The following is a 26,744-nucleotide window of genomic DNA, read 5'->3' as shown; positions in this document are numbered from 1 at the left end:
CACATGCTCAACATGTTTGAAAACCTTCAGGAAGGTTGTCAAGTTAGGGCACAGCCCAGCTGCTGTTTGTTTAATACCAGCTTTTATTGTGTCAAACACCTACAATTTTTTCTCATTCTTCATTTGATTTCTGCAAACATTGTACTGATGTACTGTCTTCTCTTTTACAGGAGGCCAAGTATGCGTGGCAACCTGCTCCCATCTTTGGTGACCCCTGGTAAAGGATAGCCACAGCTTTTTTGTGAATCATGGAGCGCATAGACTTTTCCCCACTTCACAGTGTGTATACAAATCTAAATCTAAACAATGGACTTTACTAGAGTTCATAGGCCTGGTTTGATCTGCAGTCAGTGGTAGTACTGAGACAAGGCCTCTGGGTGCTCTCTGAGCACGTGTATGCTCCAGGAGGTACAGAAGAGACCTCCAGAACAGCTGGCTCTACCATGATAATCCCTGCCTGCCTCTGTCCTGTGCTGGCCTGCCTCTGTGTCCTTCAGAGTAGCTATGGGACTCCCCAGCACCAGCCCCAGACCAAGCCTGCCCAGCCCCAGCTTAGGCCTCCACAACCCCAGTCGAGGACTACCAAACCACAGCCTAAACCCATCAGAACACCAGCCAGGAACCAGACTAAACACCCAGACACGGAAAAGGACATCCACCATCGGCCCAAGAGAGGCTGGATATGGAACCAGTTCTTTGTCTTAGAGGAACATATTGGACCTGACACTCAGTATGTTGGAAAGGTAATGTGAAATATTCATTTCTAAACTAACTGTCACTTCAACATCAAAAGCTTTGAACATGACAGAAATGTTCATTTGACCCACTTGAAGTGGAACTAAACAGGGTATGTTCTGTTCTCTTGCATTCGTTGTTGCAAAGTCCATGATTGACGTTAAACATGGCGCAGCACAGCTGCAATAGGCAGAGCAAAGGCAATTGTATGCCCGGGCAATTCGAGCTCACATGTGGTCTGAAATATTTTTGTCGAAAACATACCTTTGTGTTGGGAAAACATTTATTCTCAACAAGGTGCAATGTTTTTCTACTTTGCCCATAATAGAAACTGCAAAATAGACATGTTGTACCGTACAGTGAGTGCATTTCTCTTTAAAAAAAAACTTTATATTTGTCCTTGTCTTTAAAAAAAGGTTTTCAGCGTTTCTCCTGCTCCACAAAACTAAAAGAGATCCAGATGTGTGGAGTAACCAATTACGCTTTCAAGATAGTCAAACCAGTCATGTATTCCAGACATGCAGTTGGTATGTGCCTAAGACAGGCTTGTTAGAATGTGAGAGAGGTAGCATGGTGAACTAATCCATAGTGACACCAACATTGCGTGACATTGACACAGTGCCCTGTGAAGGTGAAGGTAGAACTGGTTCTGAGGATTGTGTGTGAGAGTTTTTGCAAGTGTCTGTGTGTGTGTGTGTGTGTCTGTGTGTGTGTGTCTGTGTGTGGGGGTGGTGGTGGTAGGGGGGGGCGGGGTGAGGGGCGGCTGGCTGGTTAAGGAAGATGTGCTGAAAGTGCACTTCCACATACATGCAACACCCCCTCCCATCTTCCACACACACGCACGCACACACACACACACACACACACACACACACACACACACACAGCTCTCAGAGTTCCCTGGAGGATACTGAGTCACTCTCCTTCAAGGGAGTGGTAGAGCTGAGCCGAGGACTCATCCAGTATGCTGTATTGATCAGCATGGAGAAAACAACAGGCCTCCAGGTACCCTGGCAGGGCTTGGTACCTGGTTTTAACTCACTGTGGAGGTAGAAAGGTGCTCCCTAGAACAAGTCTGGTTCTCTGGTTGTCCATGCAGCTGAACCCACTCTTTCTGAAACCCCTTTAAACCGTTTCAACAAGACATGACTACTTCAGTACTAAGGTCATGTATTCATATCTGTAGAAGGATTGGGCTGCGTGCTAATGCCATTTAATATTTAGTCAACTGGTTCAAGTGGACCCTGTTCTCAGGCCGGACCTGCAACTGAGTGGAAGGGCTATATCACTTAAGGGAATAAAGGTGGAGCTGAGGTGGTTATTCTTGAAACTGAGTCTGTCCTGTATTTCACACCTCTGCAAAGTTCACACTGACATCTCCCACCTCCTCATTCTCCCTCCCTCCCTCCCTCCCTCCCTCTCTCTCTCTCTCTCTCTCCCTCTCGCTTTTTCTCTCTCTCTCTCCCTCTCTGTTTTCTCCCTATTTGTCTTTCTCTCTCTCCTTCTTGTTCCCTTTCTCTTCCTTTCTCTCTCTCTATGTCTCTCCCACTTCATACCTGCTCTCTCTCTCTCCCCTCTCTTCAGTCCCCTTGGTGACTTTGCAAACAAGGAGAGAGTGCTAAAAGATCAGGCCATACAGTGCTGCCCCAGATAGCGCTGTTGAACGCTCCCTCCCACAGCCCCAGACATGAGTCACAGATGCTGGAGGATGCAGAGTAGCTACTCTCCACTTGGTATGATCTAAATGGAACACACAGGGTGGTCCCGACCTCCCCACACCTTGAGTACTTTCACACATCTTTAAAGCTAGGCCTGTAACTTACCTGCTGGGTGCTTCTGTTAGATTGCCCCTAGCCAGCAGTCAGTGTTAGTGAGCAGTGCTGAACCCTGTTGGCCACTGACTGCACTAGATTCTGTTAATTGTGACCGATTGTGGTTTTCATTTAATCAACATGAACTCACTACTGGAGGCATTTCTGTCTGTTTGCTGAAGCAGCCCTGTTCTCATCCAAGGACACTGCTGGCCCTCCATCCGGAAGCTTGACATTGTGGTGGCTGTTGATATGGCCTGAATAAAAGTAAATATAGATTTCGGGGAAAATGATATGAAGTCAAAGTGAAAGTCACTGATTATAATACTGCAGTGTTTGAGTATTAAAGTGTCTGATGATAAATGTAAAGCGGCAAAAGCAATTGATTTCCATTTTGTTTGGTACAACTGCAGGCCCCTCACACAGACAGGTAGGGAAGAACCTCAGCTGGACTGGTAACTAACACTTGATCAAACATCTGACATGGGTCAACAACGAGAAAGCCAGAGGTCAACATAGGTCTCCCTCTGCACTGACCCGTATCTCTGGAGTGAGTCCAGGGACAGATATAAATCTGTTAGACTCATCAAATGTGACACCTCGCTGGTTTTGCTATGGCAATGCAAACAATTTCTGTCGGTGTCCAAAAAAAGGTCACAGGCGCACTAGAGTATTTATTTGTACAATGCAGAGATCACTGTTTGATATCTCCGTAAGTAGCAGTAACTGGCTGCTTGTAACCAGTCTCTTGGCTGTTTCCTCTCCCTTGCCTCTGTGCTAGACAGTGTGATTAAACACACCTTATCAGACCTCAGAGACACCGATTCCATCAAGCCCCTCACCCCACCCCCAACTCAGACTTCGTAATGGCAAATTACCAGTCTCGGTACAACCGAGGCGGCGCTGCAAAAAAATCATCATCTTGTCAAATGGCTGTGGAAGCGGCGTAAAATTGACCTTTCTGTCAGCGTTTCTTCTGTAATTTGTGGTTAGCTGAGGGGGCAGAGCCTTGATTTAATCAGGCGGTGGGGTTTCTCCAACTGCGGCGGCTGCTGATCAGCTTCTGAAGGAGTCCGTGTGCAGCAGCATGGTGGAGTCTGAGCTCAGTCGGGGAGAGGAGAGCTGGCTGGCTCACACCGGGCAGTCTGAGCCACAGGCTTTTCATATCGTTGTTAGGGAACGTATTACAGACACAAGTGCATGCACGTACGCACTTGCACATGCACAGACCACAAAGAGGACATTAGAAGCACACATACACACAGTGCACTACCTATCAACACATCTGATTACACGACACCCTCTGGTCCCTAACCAGCCTTTTGATAATGTCCATCCAAAGGGAGTGGTGACTCCATTTGTTTATCTTCATTTATATATTTATTTGTTTGTTTGTTTAGGGCCTTTTAGCCCTGTGGCTAGCAGACAGGGTCCTTGCTTATCCTTTCATCTGAGTGGTGATGGAGAGCCTGTGGCAAGCATCAGTTGGGAGCAGCACATCCATTAGCCTACATGGAGCAGGGCACAAAACCTGCCCAGCCAGGGAGAAACAGATGCAGCTCCTCTCTCTCTCTCTCTCTCTCTCTCTCTCTCTCTCTCTCTCTCTCTCTCTATCTCAAACAAATCTCTCTCTCTATTGATCTCTCTAACTCTCTATCTCAAACAAATCTCTGTCTGGCTTTTTCTGTCTTTCTCCCTTGCTGTCCCTCTTTCTTGCCGTCAACAACCCGTCTCACTCTTTGTGTGCTTTACCTCTTTCCCCATCTCTCTCTCTCTGCCCCTCATCCATCTCTCTCTCTGCCCCTCATCCATCTCTCTCTCTGCCCCTCATCCATCTCTCCCTCTGCCCCTCATTACCTTTCCCCCCAACTCTCGCACCTTTTTACCTCTCCCTACCTCCACCGCGCCCCCTCCCCCCTCACTCTTTCGCTTTCTCTCTGTCCTGTATTGTTAGAACTTGTCTGTGCTCCAGTCCCCTGGGAAATACGGGTATGCACTGCAACATAGTCATGCAGTACACAGAGGGTCACAGGCACAGTGCTGTGCTGAAGCGTATTTTGCTGGATTGGCAAATTAAAACACACTTTTCTTGACTTGAGTGAAAGCGTGCAAACAGCACTTGGAAATGAGATGAGAGAGAATCTGGGTGCCATTGTAACAGAGTAACACAGCTCTAACGGGTCCACAGTGGGCTGGCAGCCCAGACTCCACAGCAAGGAAAGAGGCCCATGTTGGCCGGAAGTGTCTTCAGCATAGACAAGTGTTACAAACAGGATTTTGTGTGTTTGTGTGTATGTGTAAAGAGGCTCTGTTAACTAATTGCCCTCTGCTCAGGGAATACACTTGCTGCCAAGATTTAAGAACCCAACCAGAATGTGTGTGTGCATGTGTTTGTGTGTGCACGGAGGTGGACTAAAATGTCTCCTCAGCCCAGGTTTCCTGCAGTCATTAGCAGCTTTCTGTGATGTTGCTTCATCAGTTTCAAGGGATCCCCATGGATACTTCTGAATGTTCTAAGCCACCAACATTCCACCGTGTCTTTGAGACACAAGAAAGAGACAAACAAAACAACAATCCTGGCTGGCAGGGTGCCAGATCACACAGATGTCATCCATTTCCGAAGGTTTACTCCTTTGCGATGATGTAAGTCAGTGAAGTGAAGTAGCTAAACTGGCCAGGGCTAGCTAAAACTGCGTGAATTAGTAACTGTACCGTGCCCTCAGTGTTTGATTCATATTTCACACGTAGCAGCGAGGCTTTGTTCTGGCAGGGCTACCAGGGGAAATGCATTAGCCTCAAAATGTCAACCCGTGCAGCTCCAAACACACAGTTCATCTGGTTTCTCTTCTCCACATTTCCCCCTTCTTATTTTTTTGTTAGGTTAGGGAATTGGATTTATTATTTTGCTTTGTTCAGTACCTATATAGCGCATACTTCAGAAAGTGTTATTTTGTTTTACGTTGCCATGGTTTTCCCGGCGTCAATTCTCAGGGGTCTTTATATAGGGCCTGTAGGTGTCAATGTGACAGATTAGATCAACCAAAAGCACAAGTGCTGTATTTTAAAATGTGAAATTTCGTTTCAAATCTTTCAGCTGCACTCCAACTCTGACAAAGGCGACGGTTCCGTCAGGTACCTGCTCTCTGGCGAGGGGGCGGGGACAATCTTCATCATCAACGAAGTGACGGGGGACATCCATGCTGCCAAGAGTCTCGACCGTGAGAAGAAGAGCCAGTACGTGCTGCATGCCCAGGCCGTTGAGCGCTACACCAACAGGTCCTTGGAACCCGAGTCAGAGTTCATCATCAAAGTCCAGGACGTCAATGACAACGCCCCATGGTTCCCTGATGGACCGCTCACCGCCACCGTCCCTGAGATGGCTGACGTGGGTATGTACTCACCGTGTGTGTGTGTGTGTATGTGTGTGTGTGTGTGTATCTTTGATAATGTGATTGCAATGTTCCAATAACTCAAATGAGAGTGTGCAACACACAAGTTCGAAAATAAGGTCATTGTGGCCCTCGATTCAGACTCCTCAGTTGTGTGATGCTTCCTCCTCCTCAGGCACTTCGGTGGTTCAGGTGACAGCCACAGATGCAGATGACCCCACCTATGGGAACAGCGCTAAGATCGTCTACAGCATCCTGCAGGGACAGCCTTACTTCTCTGTGGACCCTAAGACCGGTGAGCTGCCCTCCCTCCGGTGCCCTTTGGTCTCTCTTTTGCTCTCTCTTTCTCTGTCGATCTCTCTCCATCTCTCTCTCCGTTTCCCTCTCTCTCCATAATTCCCTAACAAAACAGTTGAAAAGCTTGAACATGCTTTAATGAACTTTGAAAATAAAAAAGCCTTGAAAGAGCGTGAGGGGAAAATCGACCCTTTTAAAAATTCATATTTGTAAGGCATTTTCAAAGCCTTTGTATCAATAACAAGGTTTGCTCAAACCAATTTGTAACCCTAACTATGTGAGTGTTCATGTGTGTTTGTGCTTGTGTGCATGTATGTCTCAATGTGTGTGTGTGTGTGTGTGTGTGTCTGTGTGTGTGTGTGTGTGTGTGTGTGTGTGTGTGTGTGTGTGTGTGTGTATGTGTGTGGGGGGTAAACGCCAATAGGTAAGAGAGAACAGAAGCTGGTAGACATGGAGAGACATGGATTTTCTATGTTTTTTTATAGATAGAATCAATAGGGCACTGGCCATTTGATCCAAGATCTAAATATTAAAGCATTCCTGTCAACAAACCAAGCCTCCTGTACAATCCTTTTGAATGGATTAAATCAAGGTCCTAATTTACCCACTCTCCCTTTACAAGTCCTCTCATCTATTACAATGAGTGACTGTGTTAGTTTGGTCATGGTATGGAGCTGGAACAATGCCAGCTGCAAAGCATGCTGGGTCAAGACAGGGACATCTGTTACCTCCTGCTCAGCGCTCTCCCCAAGGATTTGTTCTAATAGGCTAAGATGAACTCCCACAGTCCTCCATTCTTGCCTCACGCCATATCTTCTTCGATAGCTTGGAAATCTTGGCAATCTTGAGGAACATGGACGATCCATCCTGTTATTAGGGGCTGTTTATGATAACAGACCCTGATAACGGAGGAGGCATTCTACCTGTCCTACCATCCACCTGCCAAGAATCAAACCATAAATCAAAAGTGACAGCATATATATAACATCAGATACCTTTTGACCAGAAAAATGCTTCGGGGTCTGGTGGCAATCTTTGGCCCTTCCCACTCAGCTGTTACACTGGATACTGGTAGAAACAATCCTTTGATGTCTCTGGCAGAACGTGAACTCCACCAGCTGCTACTCATCTGCATTCACAATCACACCTGCTTTGGAAGGAAATTGTTATCAGCATCTGATCTGTTTAATAATGCAGTTTCTGGCACATTAAATCAATTTGCTTCTGGATAAAAATGCAGTTTTGACAGTGGTAAATGTGCATTTGATGGGTCTTCCTTGGGAGTGACATGACAAAATATGATATATGAAAGGTTTCTTGTTTATATCAATTATTGACAGACATGAATGAATGGCCTGTGGGGATATTTTATAATCACACCAACATTAAGAGTATTGATTACCCATCACTGACAAGGTATCGTAATTGCAGTGAAGGTGCAGGTTAATGTTGAATGTCAATATCTCTTATCAAATTGTAAAGAGGATTTGATTTTAATATTTTATGAACCAAAGGTTATTCAGAATATTCTCAAGAGTTCAAATTCACTTCCTTTCATGAATTTATTTTAAAGAATTAGTGGTAGCATCTTCGCCCGGTTTCTGGGATCAAACGTTTGGTACAGAGCAGTAAACCAGGGTTAAGTACAAACATTAACTGTCCATTTTATAAAAGTTTATTTAAACAATGTAACAAAAAATAAATAATAAAACATTTATAGTTTCACATACAAGAAAAAAGAATGCAACAAGGCAGGATATTTTCAGACAGCCATGGAGACCTGGTTCTTGATTGAAACCGCTAAAAGTTATTTTATACATTACTCACAGAAAAGGAGCAAAGGCCTTTGAGTCTCAATTTGAAAATATGTATAAACTTCTTTTAGTTTACAGTGAAAATGTGTCTCACAGACCCAAACATCATACAAGGGATAAAACCAAAAGAGTATAATGTTAGAAAATAAGGCAGTGGGCTGTTTTTAAACTTTAGGATTTGTCAACATCCTGCTTTCTCATGAACCACTTATGTGAGAAACACAAACAAACAGGGCATGAAAACGAAGGGAGGAAAGCTACATGGTTAAACCCTTTCATGTACACAACAAAAAATGTTTTTGCTGTAAAATATTCCCAACCACATTGCAGTACATTATTCTTGTTTTCTGTTCCTCTGTACACTCCCGGCTAAAAGCTGAAGGGATGTTTAACAATGTTGTACTTTTATTGTGCTGACAGCTGAACTTACTGGTGCAGGTAGGTGGTTTCTGGCATGCGATCTGTTTGATGCAATTTCCAAGACATTCTCTGGGGCTGAGGCTGCAGCTCTGTTCATTTGTTCTGGTAGGGTCGAGACTATTTCTTAGCTTTTTATTCTTTCCTTTCTATTGTACATCCACCCATTCATGAAAGACGAGCATAAGAGAGAAATCTTGATGAATAGCAGCACAGGATTTCTGAAGCAAAGGCAGAACGATCTGAACAGTTGCCAGAATTTTAGGCATTCCTCCATGCATTTTCATATGCTAAGGCATATACTAGTGTCCTTGGGAATTTAGTATGCTTCTGCAATGGTTTTATGAACATTTGAAATATTATGAGAACTACTATCCTTGGGCTTTTGGAGACGGAAAATAACTGACAAAGTGAGGCAAGTAGAACAACAGCGCTGTGAGTAGGATTATAGAAAGAGACTCAAAGCACTCTTTAGATTGGGGGTTGAAGTGAAATGAAGTTAGACTATATTGACACTTCTACTCTCACTGTCCTCATGAATGTTCCCCTTACTATCTTAAATCCTTCGAGCCTTTCAATGTTGTGTTCTTCTCCTCAGCCCTCCCTCTCTCCCCTTCCATCCCTGCATGTGGCAGCTCTCCAGCTCTTTTCAGTGTAATGCTGAGCTCTGATCTCTCGTCCAAGCTGTTCCACACCACTGGCAGTATTGATGATATTGATTTGACATAAAGCGTGTATCAAACCCCAGCTCCGTCAATACCCGCTGGCTTGTTTACCCACACACTCATTGATTACAAGTCCAGGTTCTCAATCACCTCTCTCACCACCCTTCACCCTCAGGCCCTCATTTGAGATTCTGGTGCCCTGGGCCCACGTTTGCACTGTGGTTTTGTAAAATGAAGGTTCAAAAATAAAAGCAGAGATGACAAACCAACTGAAAAAAATATTTTTCTATTCCCATTAGATATTACAATTTTGATTGTTATTTGATGAGCTATTTTTGAACTATTAGCGTTCTAAATTGGCTGTCACGTGGCAACCCCTTTTCTTTCAAATTGCAAAGCTCTTTAGCACATCAACTCACAATCTAAATACCTCGACACTTACAAAAAAGGATACCTAATCTGAATAACCATGATAGTTGGGTAGTTTTGAATTTTCACAATATTTCACATTTCCGTTATCTTGTTCTACTGGATTCCAGCATTACATCTGTTACAGAACTGTAGCTATGTTGGTCTAACGTAATACTGTACATCAAGCACACAAACTAGCTGGTTGAGTCAGGGTGGTCATTTGCATTTCCTTTCTTTCAAGGCTTTCCACAAACCACAGCCACATAAAACGTTTTTTATTTTATTTTTAATGAGGAAATTAAGCTTGAAGGTTCTCTCAGGTCAACAAACATAGTCTTCCATGACATACTGTATCTCCTCTGTCAATGTCTGCAATACTTGGCCTTTATAATCTTTTTAACGGATGACTGACTGACCCTGGTAAAAGCGTTCAACTGACCCTTCTACTCCCATACGCCCATGCACACACCCATACACATACACACAGTCTCCACATATTGGTCAACAGTGCGTGTTATAGAATACTGTGTTGGGCCAGTTATTTGACTGATCCAGCTGCTTTGCTGTTGTGAGGACAACCTTGTGGTCCGATCCTCCCGTCCTCTCACATCAAACACCCATGCCTCCTCCACCACGGCTGCACACATGCACGATGCACACACACCCTGTGGCCTTTGTTACAGGTGCAGGCTGCCTGGTCAATCTGTTTGCTCCCCTGTGAACACCCCTCGCAGTCTTTGGGGCTGGAGCTGGGCAGATGGCAGTCTCCTTCATAGAGCTCCGAAGCGAGTAATGCAGCGTAGCAGGGCCTGCGGGCTGAGCAGGGAATAGAGGTGTGGAGAGAGTGGGGTAGGTGAGGAGACGAGAGAGGAGGAGAGAGGAAGAGAGAGGAGGTGAGAAAAGGAGAGAGGAGCAGAGAGGAAGAAAGAGGAGGTGGGAAGAGGAGAGAAGAGAGGGACTGGTAGGACTGGAGGGCAGAGGAGAGGAGAGAGGAGGAGAGAGGAGGAGAAGGGAGGAGAGAGGAGAGAGGAGGGACTGGAAGGACTGGAGGGCAGAGGAGAGGAGAGAGGAGGAGAAGGGAAGAGGAGAGAGGAGGAGAAGGGAGGAGAGAGGAGGAGAGAGGAGAAGGGAAGAGGAGAGAGGAGGAGAGAGGAGGAGAAGGGAGGAGAGAGGAGGAGAGAGGAGGAGAAGGGAGGAGAGAGGAGGAGAAGGGAGGAGAGAGGAGGAGGAGAGAGGAGGAGAGAGGAGGAGAGAGGAGGAGAGAGGAGGATAAGGGAGGAGAGAAGAGGGAACTGGAGAAGAACTGGAGGTCAGAGTGGAGGGGAGGATAGAGGTGAGGAGAGGAGAGGAGAAGAAGAGATAGTGCATTTGTCTATGTGGAGATGGGAGTGGGGGACTAAAACTATTTATTTAGCGTGAATTGTGCCAGGTCCACTCCTGATTTTATCTGTGTCTCTCTCAGTGAAATGTCAACAAATTATATGTACATGTGATGGGTGCAGTGCAAATAATATATCTCTGTAGAGCAGCTGTTCCCTCACATTCCTTCACCACGCGCACACACACACTATTGTGATTGTTTCTGGTGTGTCCCATATAGAGGATTGTTCACCCCAGTGCTACCCTCCCCCTTCTTGTTTTTGAACATCGTCCCTGTGCCTCCCCCCCCCTTCCTCCCTCTCTCCCTCCACTGCAGGTGTGATCAGGACGGCCCTGGCAGGTATGGACCGTGAGGCTAGGGAACGCTACTTCCTGGTTGTCCAGGCCAAGGATATGGCGGGCTCCGTGGGTGGCCTATCAGGGACCACAACTGTCAACGTCACTCTGACTGACGTCAACGACAACCCACCTAGATTCCCACAGAGTGCGTACAAACACCTTACCTCTGTCCCGGAGGGGCTTTAAACATCCCATCCCAGCTCAAGAAATGCAATTCATTTGTACTGCATTCTATTTGTGGACCATTTTACCAGACTTCTATGGTCAGACAGATACCGATTTACTTTCTGTCACAACGTACGTACATCATAGACCTTGTGAAAACAACAATTACATCCGTGCAATAATAAACAGAACATTTTCCAGTTTTTTATTGAAGATGATAATGGCAAACTGATTGTAGAGAAAATAAGGGGCGGGCTTGTAAGACAGAGGGTAATGCCATCCGTGGTAATGCGAAGGTAATGTCAGCCGTGTTGTAATGGTGACCATTTCAAACTCATCTATTGATCTCAGAGAGCTATCAGCTCTACGTGTCCGAATCGGCCGCCGTGGGCAAGGCTGTCGGCAGAATCAAGGCCAGCGACGAGGACCTCGGGGTGAATGCAGAGATGGATTACGTCATCACCAACCCCGAAGCTGCTGCCGTGTTCTCCATCAGCACTGACAGCGAGCACGGGGAGGGGATCATCTCACTCAAACAGGTAGCTGCCGATCCACACACACTGTACCGCTTTTCATTTCTTTGGAGACTAGGTCGGGTTGTTTTGTTTTGTATAGCAATATACTGGATTGTGGGCCTCCGTGGTAAAAAGACATCTAGTTTAGGATACCAAGGCACCTTTATGGGACCATGTTTTGGATAGCCCAAGTAGCGCACAAATGCTAATGAATCAGTGGAACTGACCATCAGTTTGTTTGGTCTGCAGCCTTTGAACTATGAGAAGAGGAAGACCCACACACTTCACATCGAGGGCGTCAACACACATCTGGACCCTCGCTTCTCCCACCTCGGCCCCTTCAGGGACTCCACCTCGCTGCGGGTCATCGTGGGCGATGTGGACGAGCCCCCACTCTTCTCCATGGACTACTACATCATGGATGTCTACGAGAACTCGCCCAGTGGAACGCAGGTTGGCATGGTGACCGCCCAGGACCCTGACAGCACCAAGAGCCTCGTGAGGTAACAAAAGCAGAGAGAAATCTCTTCAGAAGGGGCTTCCATTTGAATGGTTGTACGGTCATGTGAAGGTTTCCCATTTTTCTGTGGGATCGAAAAAGGAATAATCCATGACTCTACTTCTTAATTTGTACATCAACCCTTGGCTTTTCTGTGCGCAGGTATTTCATAGATAACAGTGAGGAGGGTCCGGTGTATTTCACAGTGGGTGTCAACAGCGGCTTCATCAGGACCACTCAGCCTCTGGACAGGGAGGGCGTGGCCTGGCACAACATCACTGTCATGGCCGCTGAGGTCGGTGAGTAGCACTCCAGAAACAAGAGAAGAAGAGCAGCTACTGAACCTGTTTGGAAGTCTTTTGTACAGTACATTTCCACAGCCAGTTCTACATTAAACAGACTGTGCAATAACCCATCGTTACTGTGTCTAGTGAAAGAAGAAGAAGAATGGGATTTATTCGCCATGAAAGTTTGCACAGACAAGGAATTTGCTTTGGCAGGAAGGTGCATACAATAAACATATAGGGACCAAAAATTTAAATATGTGGACTATCTATCCTAAGGGTACATAAACTCGCAGTACTAAGTGGAATTAGAATTAAATAAAATATACAATAAAATAAAATATAAGTTGCCGTAATTTACAATATAAAAATACAAAAATACAAATATTACAAAAAATACAAATGTACAAGATACAATTTTGTAGGAAGTCATTAGAGTCAGTGTGGTCCCTTGGCCTTGTTGAAGAGGCCAACAGTGGAAGGGAAGAAACTGTTTTTGTGGCGTGAGGTATTGGTCCTGATGGACCGCAGCCTTCTGCCGGAGGGGAGTGACTGAAACAGGGAGTGTCCAGGGTGGGAGGAGTCGGCCACAATCTTCCTTGCTCGCCTCAGGGTCCTCGAGGTGTGCAGGCCCTCGAGGGTAGGCAGATTGCAGCCAATCACCTTCTCAGAAGTGTGGATGATACGCTGCAGCCTGCTCTTGTCCTTGGCAGTGGCAGCAGCGTACCAGACGGTGATGGAGGAGGTGAGGATGGACTCAATGATGGCTAGAGTAGAAGTGCACCATCATTGTCTTTGGCAGGTTGAACTTCTTCAGCTGCCAAAGGAAGTACATCCTCTGTTGTGCTTTCTTGATGAGGGAGCCGATGTTCAGTTCCCACTTGAGGTCCTGGGAGAGGATAGTGCCCAGGAAGTGGAAGGACTCCACAGTGTTGACTGGGGAGTCACACAGGGTGATGGGGGTGAGTGGGGCTGTGTTCTTCCTGAAAGAGCACTAGCATCACACTTGTGCTGAACCTTTGTGGTGAAACAGTGGTAGCCATGGTAGCCTCTTCATTATAACACGTGTATAAAAAGTATATTTCAAAACGCACTCTGATACCAATAACACAAAAAAACCTTGAATGCAGATGACACATAATAGGTCTGTCCTATTCTAAATGGTTTTGCCTTCTACACGTGGATAAAGCATTTCCCAGTCTGCATAGAATCCCACTGTTACTCAGTTCTATATCCAATGCAGGTAAAAAATACATCACCCTGGCTTTACACCATGAGACTGAAGAGGGTGCAGAAGGGCAATCAATTCTTACTTTCCCACTATTTTCTTGTTTCTCGTCAGTGCTTATTCGGACAATTATCCTTAGCTTTCCCCTCTCTTGCACAAAAGGCAGGAGCTAATGGACCGGACTAGCCATCAATATGTGTGACGCTACGAAGTTTGGATGGTGTTAAGTCAACTGAATGAATTGATAAATCAATCCTCACTTTTCTCTGGACTTGTTTATGTCGACCGAGAGAGATACAGCAGCATGCAGTGATAAGGGGCCGAGCATGAAAAGAAGATAGGAGGAGACGTAATGACAGAGAGATAGCATGGGGAGAGACTGAGAGAGAGGGAGAAATAGGAGGGGGGGAGGAGAACGAGAGCTTTGCAGGGAGCAGCTGAGCGACCGGGTCACCTATCAAAGGGAGTTTACATTTGGCCTGAGTGCATGCGCTATGTCCAAACCCAGGAGACATGCTAACCCGTCACACACACACACACAGGCACACCAAATCAGACACACACGGGTGGAGCTGGGCTCAGCAGGGAGCTAACCTTAATAGAGCAGAGATGTGTGCACCATAAGTGTCTGCTTTCCATGAGGCCTGGACAGAACACTGGCACGTGAAGAAGTGGGAGGAGCCCCAGTGGGCTGGAGGAAGCCTGACATATCATGACACCGGCTTCAGTTTGACCTGCATTTTATAGGAGTTTTCAATGCTTTATGTGTAATCCACTGCTTTATTATCACGTGTTTCTCTGTCGTCCAGACAACCCTCGTCTGGTCAGCCAGGTTCCCGTGACCATTCAGGTGCTGGACGTCAATGACAACGCTCCGGCCATCGCAGGGGAGGATGACGACATCATAGTGTGTGAAAGTTCCAGAGTTGGCCAGGTTAGACGTGCACACAGTATAAAATAAAATACAATATTTCTCTCTCTCGCTTGCTCTCTCTTTTGCTTTCTCACTCTCTCTCTATTACTCTCAACCTGTCTTACTTTGCTTCTCTTTCACTCACACAAACAGACTCCCACACATACTCCTTCACCCCTTTGTGTGTCTGACACCATCAGGAAAGGATTTATCTGCCGAGCTGCAGACTTTGCAGCCTCTTGAACCCATAAATTATTCAGCCTGCATCCGTGTCTTCACCAGCAGATAGCAGCTGCATTAAACCCAACACAGCTCCTCTTTCGTACAAAATGTTTATCATCTCTCATTCAGATTTGGCCCGCGCGCAGCAAACCACGAATGCTGCGATTCACATCGCTATGCTGTTCTTCCTCTCGCTTCGTATTTTCCTCCTCAAATGGAGATTACTAAGCAGACTGCAGCCAGTGTATAATCAGTTAGCTTGGCTGGGGGCATCAGTAGACACGCATGCTAAGACCCCCTGAACGTGGAGAGGATTTCTACCATCACTGCAACACATTAATTCCTGAAAAACTTTGTGGGTCATGTTTGGAAGAATGTATTTTGAAGAGATTATCCTACTCTGTTCAATGAAAAAAAAAGAATGGAGAGGAGAAGTAAGGGATAGTTTCATGTTACTACAGCGGCATACTTTCAGATTTGAAATCTCCACAAATAATCTTTTGGACATTGACTGTGGAAGGGACCAGGTTTGTCGGTTTTGGGGGGACGTATCGTAAATGAAACATGAGGCAAGGTTCACGGTCTGTTGGTCAAATGTATTGTTTCATTACGTTGACAATCGTCAATTTCACCTAGCCTGCAGCCACTTTTTGCTTCTGCATGGTGTTCTCCAGTCTCCCCAGTCCATAGAAGTCTATGTATTTGGATCTGATAGTATAATTTGACCGTACTGTATAAGGGCCCATACAGGCCCGTAACGGAAACACATGAGGCCCCCCCGCAGAATAATCCTGAGCTTAATAGGAAGTCAATAAAGGAGCAAGGCTAATTTTCCTGGCTCTTGGAAAGGAGGCTCTGTTAACGCTAGGAAGCACAACACAGACAGAGCAGTACAGCTGTCAAAGTATAGGCTAACGTTAGCTACGTGGTACAGTAATGTTAGCTATAGCAAACAGTACAATACCTGTCTCTTCTGGCAGATGAGTGCATCCTTCACCGGCTGGTCGAAAAAGACATTTGTAATTTTGGGAAGTTTGGCATGTAATTCAGAAATGTTCTGTTTTGAATGCCGCTTTTGGGCACCGCTTTTAAATGTGCGTTTCATTTTTCCTACGCTACGCTACAGTTAGCTACCTATTTGCAGCGGGCTCTCCGGTCTGTGTGACCATCTGACCTACTTCGTCATGTCACTTACCTAGCTAACAAAGAAAGCACAATTAAATATACTTTCCTTTATTTTTATATCAACTCTGGAAACACAGACAATACAATAAGACATCTCATGTAATTCAAATTGGATAAAAGATTATTTTTTTTACGGAGGCCCCCCATCCCTGCGAGGCCCCCCCCCCCGCGGTGCGGGGGCTGCGGGGGTAATCTTTACGGGCCTGGGCCCATATAGGACTACAGTGAAGACCTCATGCATCCATGCATACTCTGTAAACCCTTTTTTAGCCAATCTTATGTGAACCCTCTCACGCATTCATATGTATCACTTCTGTGTGAAAAGCTGTTGCACAATTGAAGGTCCTAGCCTAGGTTAACAAGATGGATGTGTTGCTGCACAGCAAGTGTGCCAGCCAGGTCAGGAGTTTCTCTAATTGGTTTCTTGCCTGCTTGAGACTATCCTGCTGTACTGCATGTAACAAACATGACAGTCTGAGTCACTCACGAGCTGACAGAATTTTGGGACGGGTGTCTGGAAATAGGCCACGTGTAAAACACACACTTGATGCACATTGCGTAAAGCACACACAAACACACACTCACTCTCTCACACATACATCTCTCACCCCTGTTCTGGATTGAACCATGTTGTCCCTTGGAGCTCCAGTCAAACTTTCAACCTGACACTAGCTTGTTATTCTGTGGAACCACAGCCATCTTAAAAAGCTTCCAGTGGATCAGCTTGGCTCAGGTATCACCTAGCTACACAATCATGGAGAAACCAAGCTCTCCATTCTAGAACGAATACTGGATGAACATATTTGCTTGGCCCGCAGTGCTTCCTTGTTTTGTTTACGACTCTGCAGTCTGTGTGACTTCTCCTCACTGATCCCATCACCCGTTCTGCTGTTCTTCTCCAGGTGATCCAGACCATAAGGCCTGCAGACATGGACAACTTTGCCAACGGTCATTTCTCCTTCGCTCTGCCCAGAGAGCTCCCAGACAACCCCAACTTCACCTTGAAAGATAACGAAGGTGAGGACAGAGCAGCAAGAACAGATATGAAGGATTTTTACTGTGGAACAAAGTTAGAAATGAGCAATGAAACAGACCAAGACAGAAGGATACAATGTTTTTGTTTTAAGGTTGTTTCCAATAGTGGTGGTTCTGTCTAATCCAACATGTGCCTTTTGGCATTATCAGTGCAGTTTTCTGTGGTGTCCCTGTTTAATTCTAACATTTTTCCGGATGAAATCTAAATATTAGTGAGAAGATCCAATGTATTGGGCCCAGTGGTGTCCTTCCTCTGCCCAGCTTCAGGGGGTTTGTGGATGAAGCCTAACTGTTAAGGGAACAGTGAGGACTGAGAGAGTCCAGAGGCCAGCCCCAGTCGCTGTATTAGTTTACCAGGATAATCCACTGAGATAAGCGGCGTCTGGAGAGAGATTACTCAAGCAGATTGAGCATCATTACCAAACACAAACATATCTGGTGCTGTTTGTAGTGGAGCAGTTTGCCCTGTTTACACTCCCCCAGTCCTCTGAGAATCCTTCCATATCAGGAGGAACCTGCGGTGGTGTTTCCTTGGTAACCTATGTTGTTTCTTTCTTCTCCTTTCCTTTCTTTTCTCCGAAATGTAATGTTCCCAGTCTTCTGCTCTTTCCTGGCTGTTGCCTGAGAGTTTCTTGCTATCATGGCAATTGACTCGGAGTGGAGTTTAAGGCCAGAATCAATAGCAAGGATGAGAGAATCCGAGTGTTGGTTTGACTTTGGTAGCATTTTCTGTGTTATGCTTCACTTTCACAACCACACTCGTGTCCTTGTCATCGCTCGCCTTCCCAGTGCTTTGACTAGTCCCACTATTCCTTCCTCTTTATCCCCTCAGTCTTTCGTTTTTACCTTTGTCCCTTCCCTTTTTTCTCCAGTCCATCCATTTTAATACGAGCCCGTCTTCTCTTTCGCTCCATTTCCTTTGGTGTACAGTAGCTGTTTGCAGTGACTGACAGACAGAGAGAGACAGATAAAAAGAGAGAGAAAGAGACTAAGACTGAGATAGTACAAAATAGAGAGAGAGATATACAAATGGAAGTGCTGGATGGGGTTTTAGTGCAAGATTCATGGTCTCCCAGTGGGTTCTAGGTGAGAAAAACAATCTTCCATTGTTTACCTGTGTGTCACCCATTGTGGGTGAGGAACATTAATGAATTTAGACTAACAGCTCATGGGCCAGGATTGGGGATGTCTTGAGGGATGGAGACAGCTGCAAGTCGATAGCATCCCAATGCAAATGAAGGCATCCAACCATGGTATCTCCCATGGGCTGCGCCAGAATACATTTGTTGATATCTACACAGTCGCAGGATGCTAGAGCTGACCCACAACCAAACGCACACGTGCACACAGGCACGAAAGTACACACACGTATGACCCCCCTCCCCTCCCGTCCCCCCTCCCTCCCGGACAGACAATCACGCATCACACACACGTAAACACTTCAACATACTCTTGTCTCTCGCCATCTTGTGTGACATGCTTTAGTAGCATAGCTGGGAGCCTTGTGGGGAAATGAGTGTGCATTGTGAAGATGCAGGCAGTGATTGTGCATACCAATGTGTGGCTGTGGGGCGCCGTGTGGGACTGGGAGTATCTGCTGGAAGCTTTCCAAAAGGAATGAACAATGCTGCTGCACAGAGAGAGAGAGAGAGAGAGAGAGAGAGAGAGAGAGAGAGAGAGAGAGAGAGAGAGAGAGAGAGAGAGAGAGAGAGAGAGAGAGAGAGAGAGAGAGAGAGAGAGAGAGAGAGAGAGAGAGAGAGAGAGAGAGAGAGAGAGAGATGCAAAGAGCTTGAGAAAATATACAGCAGAGAGGACCTTGTAATTTCTTCTCAAGTTATGCAGTGTTAATCATATATCTGGAACTCTATAATTGTATCCTTTCACTTGCACAGAAATTCAAAAGTGTAAGGTTTTATTCACTTTCTTTATTTCTATATCTCTCTCTCCCTCCTGTCTCTCACTCTGTTTCTCTCACTCTATCTCTCCTGTGTGTCTCCTTTCCTCTTTCTAACTTGCTCCTCTCTCTTTCTCTGCCTGTGTTCAGAGATCAGGTATATAGATAAGTGCCCGGATGGGGATCTCAGCATTGAATTAACCTTTGAGTGTGTGACAGGAGACACTGTGTCAGGTGAAGATTTCTCTTCCTGACCTCACAATGCAGTTTCTTGGTAACCCTGAAATAAAGACAGAGACAGAGCTTATTGTTAGCTTCAGTGTTAATAAAGGCTGGAGAGGCAGGCGCCTAGAGAAGTTAGGGATGGGTGGAGGCATTCGTGGGTTTGGTGTATGTGTTAAAAACCAGTGAGGACTCAATGACAGGAAACTGTCTGAATGTGTGGATGCTTTTTGTTATTGTGTCACTCACTTCCCCTCTCGCCCCATCCATCTGTCCCGCCAGACAACACAGCCAGCATCATATCACGCCGACGTGGGTTCCAGAAGGCGGAGCAGGAGTGGTATCATCTGCTGGTGGTGGTGTGGGATGGGGGGGAGCCCATGCTGAGCAGTACCACCACCCTGAACATGCGTGTGTGTGTGTGCCTCCGAGGCACCAGGGGGCACAACCTCTGCCAGGCCCAGGCCTTCCTCTCCACGGCAGGCCTCAGCACCGGAGCCTTCATCGCCATCCTCCTCTGCATCCTCATACTTCTGGGTTAGTACTGCTGTGTGTCTGTGTACGTATGTGTTTGTGTGTCGGCGGGAATATGCTCATTTATAAAATGTATTCACACAAATACAACACATGACTGGTGAGACCTCTCTCTCTCTTTCTCTCTTTCTCCCTCACTCGCTCTCCTCCCCAGCCATAGTGGTAATGTTCCTGACCCTGCGCAGCAAGAAAGCCAATAAGGAACCTCTCATCCTCTCTGAGGAGGACGTCCGTGAGAACGTGGTAACCTACGACGACGAGGGCGGCGGGGAGGAGGACACGGAGGCCTTCGACATCGCTGCGCTACGCAACCCCGCTTCCTCAGAGCCGAGGAGGCTACGCCACCGTCGAGAGGTGGAGCCAGAAGCCGCCTGGTTGGTGATTGGCTGCCGTCCGCGAGTAGGCGGGAGCAGCCTGTCGGCTTCCTCCTGTTCGGTCCTGGACAGCAATGACATCATTCACCGTGTCATCAGGCAGAAAGTCGTGGAGGCAGACCAGGACAATAGAGGGCCACCCTATGACTCACTGCAGACCTACGCCTACGAGGGTCGGGGCTCCCTCTCGGGATCCATCAGCTCCCTGGGGCTGGCCACAGCGCTGCCTGAGCTCAGCTACTCCGACCTGGAGGACTGGGAGCCCGAGGCACACACTCTGGCCCGTCTGTTTGGAGAGCACATTTTGGAACACAGCCCCTAGATTGGGTGCCTGGTCACAGAGACGACCCTCCAGCCATCTTTCCTCCCCCCTCCTGGGATCTTGTCACCCTGTTTGGATTGAGAGGAGGCGCTGTTGTGGAGGTGAGGTTAACCATTGTGTCTCTTTCGGATCTTCTTTGGAAAGAGCGTATTAACATATTTTGGAAAACTAAAATTCTGAAAAGACTTCAAATAAAACTTCACGGTTTGGAAAAAGGAGAAAAGGAAACTATTTTCCCTATTGTATATTTTTATTGATAAATAAAGCCCAATTGTTTGCGAGAGGTGAAGTGATTTACAATTCATGTTGTAATGAATCCTATGTTCTACCCTTATACTTGATACCTGGGGGTATTCCTGGGGAACCATGTTGGTAAGTACTTACAGTTCTCTGTGTAGACCATCCAAGGTCGTTCCAGTACTTCACTAATTCTGTGTACTGCAAAAACAAGTCAATGAAATTCTTCACAAGAGCAGAGAAAGTTTTAATTGGGTAACAACGGCACTGTAAGCGTTGTTATTGGCTTCAAATGCTTTGGTGTGCAGCTTTTATGGCCATCCTGGGGTTTCCACATGAGCTCTGAGAAGGCATGGTGTGTTCCTGCAGTACTCTTGATCAGCACCCAGGGGATCCCAGCGAGAAAAAATACGAACAAACTGCGTTCATTATGTTGCCAATGTCAGGAATGATGTGGCAATAGAATTAACTGAAAGATATTTTTTAAGATTCAACTGCCATCATTTCTTACAAAGTAATTTCAAAAGGAAATAATGTGTGCGTGGTCTCTTTGAAAACAACTTTAACGCCAACAACCGTTAGCATTCTGTTTCCATTCTACAGAAATCATGAATTATGCATTACATTACAATTTCTTTGCGGATGGTATTTGAAGACAAAAGGGAAAATATATAAATAGCATCTTAATGGTCACTTTTTTGTTTTTTGTTTTTTGCAAATCTAGCTGCCATTGCCAATCCTAATGATGAACATGATTACTATTTTCTTCTTTCACATTCCTGAATAACACCAGTGAGGTGGACCACACTAAATCCAGACTTTATATTTTCATGCCAGCCCATCTTGGTGCAGCATTCAAAGTCATTAAAACAGGATATTTATGGTATTCTGTTCTGTTGTGTGTTGTGTTGCTGATCAGTAACTGGCATAGTACTAAAGATCAAGAGAAAACATTTTGATCAACAAGAAACAAGACAGATGCTTGCCATTAAGATTTTTTCATCATATCAGGAGAAATGCAAGCAGCACAGGGTATAGACGTCACCACTAATGTTATCTTAATTGCTATTCAAAAGATCACACCAGAAGCCATAATGATTGTAGAAATTGTTGCCCCTTTGCTTTTGTCCTCGTGCATAAGACTTCAGAATTAATTATATTTTGATTTAATAAAATAACTCAGTACAACTGTGATAAAACCCAAATCCTGCTGATTTCCAAAGGACCAGATTGTAATTGTTCTGTTGGTAAGGTGCTTATGTGAGTGTGTGTGCTTGTGTGTATGTGCGTATATGTGCATGTGTATGTGCGTGCATATGTGTACTGTATGCAAGTGCTTGTTTCCCTCCTGGTGAAAGTGCTTAGTGAATCAGTCTGAAGGCCGTAAACCACCTCTACACAATATACCCTTGTTATATGAAGTGTCCCACATAGTTTATATTTCCTTATTCTGTTTGCTTGGGGACTTCCTGTAATGTTCTTCTGTGGTTTTTCCTCTGCTTGGCTTTGGGGCTCTGCGTCTGCATCTCCCTGCTAGTGAAATATTACTTTTTGTTGCATAATGTCTCCCTCCAGATCACCTCTGTTGCTACTGTGACAAACTGCAAAAGGAAAATAGTTCCTGTCCTGTGGTTCTTCTCTCCGTCTCTCCCTCAGCGCATGTTGAGGGGAAAAGTTAGACTATCGTTGTTTGTTTTAATTTCAGATTGGTTTGTGTTGCGCTCCTTGTATGTTTAAGGGAGATCAGACTGGGCTTAGATGAAGGACCAAGAGCCAGCTGCTGCGACGGAGAGTAGAAATGTCCTCTTATCTCCGTGTGGCTGCTTCTGGTCCTCACAGATACACAGGAGCTGAGGTCAGAGGTCAATTCTCCATGCCTCCGTTGAACATAAAGACTTGGATCATGGGCAATTAGCTTCTTAAACAGCCTTCTGCTATTGTGCATTTAAGACATTCCACAGCATGTCATGTGCCGCCTGCATCACACTCTGAGTTTTCGCAAGATTAATTAAACAGTCTAGTGTTTGTTGTGCCACCCGTCATCTTCAATCTGTTAGCCTCATTCATTAACGCCCACTCCTATCGTCACATTACCCACCCTTGGGCATAGTGCTGTAACACCAGACCTCATATGGTCATGATGACTTAAACACGTCTGTCCACCTTTGTGTGAATCCCAACAGCTTATCCTTTCAGAAGAAAACATCAATTGATGCCTTAAACACCATATGGAATGAACGTGGGGTGCCAGGAGAATAATCAAATGAACATTAGACGGTGTGACAGGTAACTGCAGAATATTCTGACTGCATTTTAAATGCAGAATAGTAATATTATATAGGCCAGTGCAAATTCTACCCTTCTGTCACCCTTCTGTCACTTTTATACACAGTATACATCGTAGCATTTCACAAAAGGCAATGATATCTTCCTTCTTCAGGTAACTGTATCAGTGGAATTGAACAGTGAATAAATTGTTCACCAAAGCATTAAAGTACAAGAGACAGACAAAAACAGAATCTTGAAAGAATCAATCTTGAGTCTGTATCCCAACCTAGACATTCATCCTCCTTCCACTGGACACAAATGCCAGAAGGCACTAAGGTAGACATTGATGTACTCCCTTGACATGATGTCTAACTTTATGTCATGTTTTCAAGGACTGCTTGGTTTTTTAAATGTCAATACAAATAATAAAAACGTTGTAGCTCTTGTGCCTTTGACAAAAAGAAGAGACCCAGCTGAACAGGCTCTCCATGAGTTACTGGGGGATTACTGTCTGCATCATCTGTCTGCAAAGGAGAGGTGAGGACTGCATAAGATGATGCACAGAACATCCATGAACAGACAGGAAGAGATTGCAACAGTCATTAAGATGTGTAGCGACAGGAGATTAATGTTCTACAATCTGACAGATTGATTTATGACATCTGTTACATGTACTTTGTTAATTAGCCCCTCTTACGCAACATACTGTAGCTCGATTAGTGCCAGCTTATTTCAAAACGTTCACTAGGAAACATTATTCTTTCATTTCCCAGTTGCAGTGAAAATGATTGAGGGTTAGGGGTAAGGTTGTGAATGCAACTTTGGTTGGAGTTAGGGTTAGGGATATTCAGCACTAATGCTTGGATCGAGACAATTCTGATCCTGTACCAACATTAAAATCCTACACCTCACACACTCCATAAAGGGTTTCTTTGGGTTCTGAGAGTCCAACCAAAGTTAAAATCCCACTTGGCCAATCCTGGTGCAAAGTTAAGGTACACCAATGTTCTTATAAATCTCCAAGCTTAGTATAGCTTTGTGTATCAACCATCATACAGATGCTCATTTATTGGTTGCATTTTGTAGACCTAAGCTAGACGCGAGATGCAAAACGTAAAGAAAGAAGTGCAAATAAACACACATCTCAAAAGATCCTTGATTTTTTGTACATTATTTTCGAAAATTCAAAAACACAATGAGACTGCTGTTGCCTTCAAAGGATTCAAGATGCCACTTCCATTTCCATCCCGTGGGTTTGTGTGCTGTTTGCATGTGGAATGTACCTCAGTGAAGTGAAGGACACGGAGGAGAAAGGCTGAGAGAACGTGGCTGCAACTTCAAAGAGGAGCGTGAGAGGAATCGATTGGGAACAAAGGGATGAAACGCACAAAAGCTAGGAATTGATTTCATGATCATGGAAGCTAGTTTACGGTTTATTATAGTAAGTAAGTAAGTAAGTAAGACTTTATTTATATAGCACATTTCATACAAGAATTGTAGCTCAAGGTGCTTTACATAAAATCAATAAAAACAATAATACAAGTGATAAACAATTCAAACAAAAATAAAAATCCCAATAAGATCTCTGTTCAAGAGAGAAAACAACTTTAAAAAGTAGGAAAACCCTTTTGAGATAAAATTACTTAAATGCTTCGGTAAAAAGGTAGGTTTTAATCTGTCTTTAAAAAATGTCTAGAGTGTTTGCTTCCCTAATATTTATGGGTAATTTGCTCCATAGTTTTGGGGCGTAATTGACAAAGGCCGAATCACCAATCTTCTTATGACTGCTTCTGGTGACCTCTAATAGGCCTGCATTTGATGATCGCAGTGTTCTAGCTGGTGTGTAGTTTATAAAGGAGTTAGCAATGTAGCTAGGTCCTTGTCCGTGTAGAGCTTTGTATGTGAGGAAAAGGACCTTAAAGTCCATTCTGAAGGTAACAGGGAGCCAGTGTAAAGTAGCTAGGACAGGACTAATGTGTTCTCTCCTTTTAGTTTTGGTTAATAATCTAGCTGCAGAATTTTGAATGAGCTGTTGTCTTTCAGTGGTTTTCTTGGGAAGACCAGTGAAAAGTGCGTTACAGTAGTCCAGCCGGCTGGATATAAAAGCATGAATTAACTTCTCTGCATCATTTTGGTTTATGAATGGTCGTACCTTTGCTATATTCCTCAGGTGAAAGAAAGCTGTTTTGGTCACTTTATTAATGTGAGAGTTAAAATTCAAATCTGAGTCCAGGATTACACCGAGACTCGTCACCTCTGGTTTAAGACAGGGGGTTAAGCCTCCAAGATTCTTAATAAGTATCTCTCTTTTGGATTTGGGGCCACATAGTAGGACTTCGGTTTTGTCTTCATTTAATTTAAGAAAGTTATCATTCATCCATTTGTTTATTGCCAACAGGCAGTTGGTAATGGAATTGATGGCCGTTGCATCGTTGGGTTCAGTGGATATATATAGTTGTGTGTCATCCGCATAGCTATGGAAATCTATGTTATGTTCTCTGATTATGTCGCCGAGTGGTAACATATAAAGAGAAAAAAGTAATGGACCTAAGCAGCTTCCTTGAGCAACCCCGTAGCAGTTCTCATGTTTCTTGGACCTATGGTCACCTAAACTAACATAAAACTTCGTGTGATATATGATTTCAGCCAGTTCAATACACTATCCGTGAACCCAATAAGCTTTTCCAGTCTATTGATTAGGATGTCGTGATCAATTGTATCAAATGCTGCACTGAGATCTAACAGGATAAGGATAGAGACTTTATTTGCATCAGAGTTTAGTCTGAGGTCGCTAATTATTTTGGTGAGAGCAGTTTCAGTACTGTGATATTTCCTGAAACCTGACTGCGAGACTTCCAGAATGTTATTTTCTTCAAGAAAATAATTTAATTGGACTAAAACTATCTTTTCCCGTACTTTACTAATAAATGGAAGGTTTGATATTTGTCTGTAATTTGCAAGTAGACTGTTATCCAATTTGGGTTTCTTTAATAGGGGCTTTACAACAGCTGTTTTGAAGGCATCTGGGAAGACGCCAGTTCTAAGGGATGTGTTTATAATCTCTAGCACCGGACCTGAGACACTATCAAACACTCGCTTAAAAGAATGTTGTGGGTATAGGATCAATATCTGAGGTTGTGGAGTTAGATTGGCTGACAATTTTGGAAAGTTCACTAAGTGTGATACAGGTAAATGTGCTCATGGTTATGTTGCAGAATCTACTGATGTCAGTTTCGACCCCACTATTAATAATACTCGCTCTGATCAAAGTTATTTTGTTCTTGAAGAACAAAGCAAGCTCTTCACATTTAACTGTTGAGGATGGAGGTGGGGCAGGGACAGTGTTTAGCAGCTGGTCAATGGTGGAGAAAAGAACTCTGGAATTTCTGGCATTTTCTGTAATAATGTTGGAGAAATATTCTCTCCTTGCTAGACGGATGGTTTTGTTATAGGTGGTTAGTGTATCTTTGTAGATATTTTAGTGGATAGTGATTTTTGTTTTCCTCCATTTTCTCTCTGCTGCACGGCATTTTCTTTTCGTTTCACTAACATTTTTATTTCTCAGCCATGGGGAGGTTCTGCTTGTGCA

General features: G+C 44.8%; 1 protein-coding gene across 2 annotated transcripts; it reads left to right on the top strand.

Annotated features, from left to right (window-relative positions):
* The first annotated feature begins 443 nt into the window (after positions 1-443).
* Positions 444-20,842, top strand: LOC136959544 (cadherin-18-like). Of its 2 annotated transcripts, XM_067253913.1 has the most exons (12): positions 444-535; positions 608-743; positions 5,641-5,935; positions 6,111-6,230; positions 11,236-11,403; positions 11,775-11,962; positions 12,188-12,441; positions 12,600-12,736; positions 14,759-14,883; positions 17,172-17,286; positions 19,703-19,957; positions 20,109-20,842. In XM_067253913.1, the coding sequence occupies exons 1-12, from the start codon at positions 444-446 to the stop codon at positions 20,648-20,650; spliced, it is 2,427 nt and encodes an 808-aa protein (XP_067110014.1). In that variant the 3' UTR covers positions 20,651-20,842. The 2 variants fall into 2 exon arrangements, with proteins under 2 accessions (XP_067110014.1, XP_067110015.1); XM_067253914.1 differs by lacking the exons at positions 444-535; positions 608-743; positions 5,641-5,935; positions 6,111-6,230 and having other exon boundaries at positions 11,262-11,403; positions 20,109-20,328; positions 20,365-20,842.
* The last annotated feature ends 5,902 nt before the right edge of the window (positions 20,843-26,744 follow it).

Source organism: Osmerus mordax, chromosome 16, assembly GCF_038355195.1.
Source record: "Osmerus mordax isolate fOsmMor3 chromosome 16, fOsmMor3.pri, whole genome shotgun sequence".
Lineage (NCBI taxonomy): Eukaryota > Metazoa > Chordata > Actinopteri > Osmeriformes > Osmeridae > Osmerus > Osmerus mordax.
Note: the sequence above shows the minus strand (reverse complement) of the source record. Positions and strands in the feature narration are given on the sequence as shown.

Coding starts and splice junctions, on each gene's coding strand:
- LOC136959544 (XM_067253913.1), top strand. CDS start 444: ATGATAATCCCTGCCTGCCTCTGTCCTGTGCTGGCCTGCCTCTGTGTC. Junction 744..5,640: donor ACACTCAGTATGTTGGAAAG/GTAATGTGAAAT, acceptor CAAATCTTTCAG/CTGCACTCCAACTCTGACAA. Junction 11,963..12,187: donor GGATCATCTCACTCAAACAG/GTAGCTGCCGAT, acceptor TTTGGTCTGCAG/CCTTTGAACTATGAGAAGAG.